This window comes from Leptosomus discolor, chromosome 3, assembly GCF_034619465.1.
Source record: "Leptosomus discolor isolate bLepDis1 chromosome 3, bLepDis1.hap2, whole genome shotgun sequence".
Classification (NCBI taxonomy): domain Eukaryota; kingdom Metazoa; phylum Chordata; class Aves; order Leptosomiformes; family Leptosomidae; genus Leptosomus; species Leptosomus discolor.
In genome coordinates, this window is record NC_141393.1 from 14,626,830 (window position 1) to 14,634,439 (window position 7,610).

A 7,610-nucleotide genomic window follows, 5' to 3' on the forward strand; every position below is an offset into this window, starting at 1 on the left:
ATTCTTAATTAGACTTAAAACACATATTTTATCAGCTCTGTAAAGTACTATTAAATTTTTAAAAAACTCCTTGAAGATCAGATAAAGCATGTTTTTCTGCTGAGAGCCCAATGCTTTAATTTGCAATTCTGTATGTTGTTTTATTAATGATAAAATACTTGATACTTGTAGTTTCTCTCCATACTGTTAACACTGACACAGATTCTCTATTGAGGTTTGACTGTCACCGAAGGATTCTCTCATGGCTGGTCTACATTTTCATTTGTTTTTAAAAGCTCTGTTAAAAACAAGAAAAGCAAAAAAAAAAAAAAAAAAAAAAAAAAAAAATAAATTCCAGCAACTACAATTAACACTATCCATGACTACAACGAGCTTTAATAATTCATGATTTGGAAATACATAGCTAATTAAAGGGCAATGAATTCATTTTACTTATATAGTGTCTTATTAAAAATAATAGTTTGAGCTTTAATAGGCTAACAATATATATTGTAAAAGTGTTCATTACAGCAAGTTATTTTTATTTCATAGTGTACTGATTTATTCTGCATTCAATTATTGCTCACACAAAAAAAACGTGTTTCTGTATGCCACCCTTCCCTTTTATTCCAGGTTAGAAGAAAATATGTTCTAGAAGCAAGCTGATCCAAAAAAAAAAAATTTACTTATATTCTATATAGCCCCAAAATGTACAAAACAACCACTTAATGTAGAGTCTAATCCAGCATTGCATTGAAGAGTTTGATTGTAAGAGCCAGAACAAATCCCAATGAAAGAAAAAACAAGCAAGTGCTGTCCAGGCAACTCTGGGTAACAAAAACTTTTACTGTCCTACAAAACTGGTAGAAGCTTCATGTAGGGTATCTCCTCCACTCCCAAGTTCAAAACGTGCTGCTGTCCTGGAGAGAACAGGTCTAAAGATGAAATATGAGAAGGGCTGGTTTGCCTGTTTCTGTTGTTATAGGCTTTTGAGAAAAACAACAAACATGAGTAATGCTATTAACATGTTTGCAACATCTTTTTGAACACACTTGCAACATCTCTTCATACACACAGCGCATGAATCTGTCCAGTGAGAACCAAATTAAACCCAATTTCGCTTTGCAGTATTCCTAGGAAATGATCACAGTAAAACAAATTACGGTCTCTTCCAACCCTTGACAGACTTGAACTAGCGACCTGAAAGCTGTAAGGCTCAATTTACCACTGTTCCTTCCCTCATCCATACTATATTGTGTGATTCTGGTCCAGCTATAGGAAAGAGGGTAACTGGATGAAGGTTTTGGAAGGTTAGGGAGAGGAAGTGTGAAAGTCAAATGGGAAAGAAGAGCCAACCGCCAGAATAATACTGTCCATAAAGGTTTCCTGTTTGTGCCGTTGACTTCCTTACCAACAGACACCGCTCCATTTGCAGATATATGAGTCAGAGATAAAAGGCCTGCTTTCCCCCTGCCCCCCCCCCCCCCCCCCCCAATGTTAACATAGTTGGTATCACTTCAAAATTTTCTCAAACTCTAAAGTTTTCTGCTAGTAATTACACTTCAGGCAATCAGTTAAACAGAACTGTAATTAGTATTACAGAATCCCTTGCCAAAGAAATCAATTTCATTAAGAAAGAATTTGTTTTACACTTTTTTTACTGCTTTACCTCAATACTCTAAATTTGAAGTTTCTGTCAAACAAGGCAATCTGGCCATTTGAGAGCTACGATTTCCCCACTACCCAAGTGAAGGATATTAAAAAGATGCTACAAGTTGTAAATGAATCAAGAACAAATTCTCACTTCCTTCACTAAGTCCACACAGGCATTTTGCAGAGCGCAGGAATCACAGATTTCACCCTTTACATTCTACATGCCTAATAATCCTGCCCACAGCCATTAGTGTGGTGAAGGCCGTGTTTACGGGGTCATTGTTACACCTACAAATGGATTGGGAATTGTGGTCAGAGGACACACAAACCTCTGCCTGCACCCTACGTGCCTCCCAACCTGCCTATAACCACTACTGATCGCTCCTGCAGCTCAATAAATCAGCTGGAGGCGAGATGAGCACTGTCTGTAATTCCAGTACGTGCCTTGTTCTGTAGAGTTTCATGTCCAGCACGGTTCTCTCCATCAGTTCTTAAGCAGATGCTAAAAAACCTTGGCACTATCTTGCCTTATCAGTATTCTGCCACTTTTACCTTCAGATTAAATAACACATTACTAACATCCTGATTGACTGTAGATAAACATAATAGCTTTCTATCTCAGAACTACACAAAATTTACATCAATACCAAGGAAGGTATCTATAACCAGACACAGTCAATATTATCCAAGCTTTACTTACATGCAAAATAAAACAACAGTGTTCTTCATTACCTAGAAAGTGAGATGTAAGCTGAGACCTGTCCTTAGACAGGCATTAAGAGGAGTTATTTGAGTGTCTACCTTAAAAATAAACAAACAAACAGAAAGGGCAGAGCAACTAGCAAAACATTTTGTGCATCTGAAGAGACTGTCCTCTGAAAATCAAGGAGATTTCAAACAAATGCGATAAACTCCTCCAAAGTAGCTATGTACTTTCCTCTGAGTTTACAACTAAAGAAACTGAGGCAACAAGAATGAAATAACTTGCCTAAAATTACACAGCATGAAAGCGAGAAATACAAACTTGCAATCTCAGACTGACACTTGTGTTCATTAACACAGTGTTTCTCAAATGCCAACCCTACCCTTACCGTTCTCTAAAGCAGAGTTGAAGAAAGTTAGGTGTCTTTGAACTAGCTGTGCTAAATATTTGCCCTAGATTTTAGACATGCAGCTCAAAATGAACATATTTTCCTCACCTCTTTCTTCTCTCTCTTATTTCTCTATTTACTGTATTTTTTATGTATTGCAACCCATAAAAATTGCTAAACAATCATGCAGACTAGATTTGCATTAGAGTAAAGAAGGGGGGGGGGAATGACCCAAATTATTCTCCCAAATACAGAGCCCTTTCTAGAGAGAAAGGGGGGCTTGGGGTAAGTTTGCCCTCACACTACTCCTTTCCTCTCTGGCCCGGTCCTCCAACAGCCAAGATGCTGCTCCCTCATCCCCATCACAATCCCCTGCCCACCACGGCTCCCTTCCTCCCCCATCCTCTCTGCATCTGCACCCGCCCCAAGCAGGGAGAAGGGGTTGGGAAGCAGGAGAAGCTGCAGCCGTCCTCGGGCCCAGGCTGGAGCTCCATTGCTACCCTACAGGTGATCCGCAGGCAGTTTTACAGGGGCGCAGGCTTTGTACCCTGATCTTTCCAAACACAATACGTGCAGGCAGTCTCTTTATCATTTCTTCAGCTCAAGACCATCAGAACATTCCATCATGTCTTTACTTGTAAAACTATAATTAATCCTTTCTTCTACGTTCAGAACATAAAACCTTACAGCATACAGCGATAATCACTTCGAGTGCTTACCACACTTCCAGTGCTTTCTGTATTTCACTTTACCTTATATCAAAATCACATTTTCCCTCACACCTCCACCTCTTGCTTGCTCTGTTCAGTTCTTCTTTATGCCTGCCCCACTCCCAACTTCACATCGTCTTTAATGCTACCCATTATACTTACAAGAGCTTTCCACTTCCACGTAAAGCAATTTTCTTTCCCTCTTTAAACCTCAAAACCCTCACTGGCATCCTTCATCTGTATTTTTTTTCCTCACGGGTCATGTGTGTCTGTGTGAAACATCTCATCACCTCAAGGCAGAACTCAAAGGCCTGATTCTCTTGTTCTTCCTCATCTCATCTAATGCAGTCTCACTGAAAGCTAACTCATAAAAGGAAAGACTTCTGAATTCAGCCCCCTTCTTTCTTAAACACAGAATAACACAAGTTTACAACAGCCCTTGAGCTCACTATCCACAACAACACGACATCTAGGCAAGCGACCTAGTCAGCAGCACATTCTAGAACATAACACTTAAGGATTAACCAAGATTCTAAAACCTACGTACAGCGTCAATACATACAGCTTATTTCCACCATGTCTAATAGGTGCTCAGAGTTATAAAATCAACACGAGTGACAGCTCTCAGAAATAAGCTACTCTGCTTATTCAAACTACTCAGAAGGTCCTGTTCCTCCTGCTGCTCCCTCATGCGCGCTGCTGTCATGAGCACTGTAAAAGCAAAGCCCAGGGATGTTGTTGGTAGGAAGACAGCTTGCTTATAAATGGGTTAGAGTACAAACTTTGAAATACATTGCTGTATGTTTTCTTTTTGAAAATACTTACAATGAAATATTTATCAAGTTTAGGCAAAACAGGCATCTGCTATTAGCGTACAACCCCCGTAACACAGTCATAGTTTCTCTCCTGAAGAGCTCTGAGAATACGGCGTCACCACACAATGCACAGCTCACACACGCGACTCGTCATGCCCTGAAAAGGTGCTCCCACGATCTCAAGGTCCACATGTGTTAGAGTTTTCTGCTAACCTGTCCCTTTCTTGCACCACACCACAATGAAAACCATGTAAAATCTGTCATGTCCATTTCTTCCAAGAGGCAGCTACGTTTGATGCAGTTGCTATCATGAAGCAATGTCATGTGGACCTGACTGGGGCTGTTCAGACAGCAGTAGGGAGCCAGACCACTACTAAAATCTGGAGGAGTAAGAGATGCACAAATCAATTTTCAATGAAATATGAGATTATGAATGCTCACAATTTTGCTGCTAGAGAGCCATAACTAGAATCAAAATCAGGTATTTTGAGCTGAAACTTCACCATGAAGAAGTCTTTGCACATTTAGGATACCAGGTTTATTTCCCTCCGAGTAACAGTAAACACCAGCTAGCTGAATAATCCCGAACAGTATGTAGGCAAATCTCCAAATACCCCCTCTGAGGATACTGGCAGTTTCTCACCTCTTTCTTCCTTTTTTTAGGACCTGTCCCTGCAGCCCCCTGTCACTGTGCCACCCAGGTGACGCCATCACCCCAAGAACCCCTACCTTAAAAAATAACAGGAAGAAAAATCAGTAACTGCAGGCCAACTACACTAACTCCACACAGTCATCCCACACCTAAAAACTGTCCTTGGCCGGTGCGCGGAGCCGTCGAGGCGGGCTCTCGGGGGGGGGGGGGGGGGGGAACGGAGCGGGGCGCGGGGGCGGAAGGACACCTGCCCCGGCCGCACCGCACCGCGCCGCCGGGACGGCTCTCGCCGCCGCTCCGTGCCACTGCGCGCCTCAGGGTCGCGTACGCGCGCTGCGGGCTCGGTCGCATACACGTACATCCCGGGATCTGTATGTTCGCTGGCACAGGAGACACGCAGCGGCGGGCGGTCGCTTGGGCTACCGGGTAGACACAAGCACCTATAACATACGCCTATCTGTACATATTCCCGTGAGGGAGGTGCAGAAGTTCCCCACAGAGGCACCCCGGCGCCGAGGGCTGGCAGGCTTCCCGCTGTGTAACGGGGGAGGCTGAGGGGGGTGAAGTTTCCTCCCTCGTCCTCCTCTCCCCGAGTTACGCGGCGGAGCCGGGCGGCCCTGGGCGGCGGAGCCGCCGCCGGCAGCCTCAGGCAGGCCCGCTCCCGGCGCTGCCTTCCCCGCGCCGGCCTCCGTCTCCGCCCCGCCGGGGCGCCGGGACCCCGCTGCTCGCCGGGGGCGGCGGCGGGAGGCGGCCCCCGCCCTTACCGTTGCAGAACTGGAGCAGCGAGGAGGTGTCGTAGAGGCTGCTGTAGCTGGAGAAGCCGTCCTCCATCCTGCCGCTGCGCTCCCGGCCTCCCCTCGGCTGTCCCGGCGGCCGCCCGCTGCCTCCTCGCCCACACGCTGAGGAGCGGAGGCGGCTGGGGCCGCGGCGGCCTGCTGCCTGCCTCACTCAGTTGCCATGGCAACCCATTCACTCCGCCGCGGCTGGGGCGGCGGCCGCTCCGCCGCCGAGGCGAGGGGGGGAGACCCGCGGGGCGGGGCGGGGCGCCGTCACGGCGCGGCGGCGGGGCGCTCCCCTCACCGGCCGCGGCGCTGCTCTGCTGATCGGCGGCGGCTCGCCCCGCGGCTCTCCGGCGGGCGGCGCAGCCTCCGCCCCGGGGCTCGCAGGCGGAGGGGAGAGCCCGGCGCCGCGGCGGCGGCCGAGCCCTGTCGGCGCCCGCGATCTCGCGGGAAGGGAGCCGCTGGGCGGGCCGGGAGAGCGCAGCGGCGAGGCCCGGGGCACCGGCAGCCCGAGCGGGGAGAGGCGGGCGGGGACGCCGGGGCGGGAGGACGAGCGAGGAGCCGCGTCTTTCGGCGGGCGTGGGGCCGGCGCGGCCACTTCTCCTCAGCGGGCCACCGCGCCGGGCCAGGCCGCCCCTGCGCCGCCGGAACGCGGCCCTCGACTGAAGGAGGGGCGAGCCGCGGCGGGGGGCCCTGCCTCCCGCCTGCCCGCGGGAGCCGGCGAGGCGGCGTGTCCCGCTCCGGGGCGAGGTGGAGCAGAGCCGTCTCCCGTCCCTGCGGAGGGGAATGCCCGCCGAGGGGCTGGGAGGACGAGCCAGAAGCAGGGCCACGGAAGGAGTGACGGATCGGGATGGCTCTGAATGGAAGGCAGAAGTTTTGCAGAAGCTGCCGGGGCGGGCTATCAGCCGGGGGGCGCAGCGTGCGGCCCCAGCATCCCTCCTTCCTGCAGCAGCGCTCTGCTTACTGCGGGCTCCTCTGACGCTCCTCTTGCTTCTGCCACTGAAGCAACAGACTGCGTGTAATTGCACCTTCTGTCCTCCACTGACTCCAGTGGCGATTCAGCTGGCTACAGGATGGAGTTGTCAAGATAATATTGTAATTGATACTCTCTTACAATAACAACAACAACGAGATACATACTGTCATTTGTTATATCAATTTATACAGTGTTAACTATTTATTTTGAAGACTATTATACACTTTTCCAATGTAGGATACTGAAATAATTTCAACTGGTTTTTAATATTTTTATCTAGGTATGTTTATAGTTCTGTACATGGTGAGATGAGGGTCGTGGTGCAAAACGGGTGGCTATGTGAAATTATTTTATACCTTGCGGGCTTCAGTTTCTGTGCTGGGGATGTTGAAGTGGCTGAAAGGCGTTTTTATTTCAAGCTCCTCAAGGGACACAAGAAAAATAGTGCATTGCTTATGTATGGCACCTTTCATCTTGAAAAATGCCAAAGCACTTGACAAAGCCTGTCTTCAGGTCTCGGTCCTTTCAGGAGCTTTTTGCAGGGCAGTTCCATCACGTGGATCTGTTTACAGGCGTGGGTTTGGTATGTATGAGTCTTTTCACCAACCACTAAACCGTGGTAGTGCAAATGCAGAAATATGCTATAAAATTAGGTAGAGATATCCATTCCATACTAGAGCAGAGTGAAAAATGCTCCCTCCTGAATTGCCAGTGCCAATATCCTTAGAGTTGAAGTAATCTCCAACACAAGTACTTACCCAGCCTGATGGTGCTTAACTTGTATCTGACAAAAACAGCAGCACTTTATAGCTGTGGGCTACAAAATACAGAAGTTTGTGGTAGTTTAATTATATAACCCCCCAAAAAAAGCCTAGAAGATAAAATTGCTTTAAAAATACTAGAGACAATAGATTTTCTTAATGTTTTAAATGAGCCATGATTCTTTCTCATCTTT

At 47.7% G+C, this 7,610-nt stretch overlaps 1 protein-coding gene across 2 annotated transcripts in view; it reads right to left on the minus strand.

Moving 5' to 3' along the window:
- Positions 1-5,731, minus strand: part of EML1 (EMAP like 1) — an 83,281-nt gene extending 77,550 nt beyond the window's left edge. For both annotated transcript variants that reach the window (XM_086463123.1, XM_086463124.1), the window contains exon 1: positions 5,665-5,731. In XM_086463123.1, coding sequence (XP_086319249.1) covers positions 5,665-5,731 — 67 coding nt within the window. The remainder of the gene's footprint in view (positions 1-5,664) is intronic.
- Positions 5,732-7,610: the final 1,879 nt, after the last annotated feature.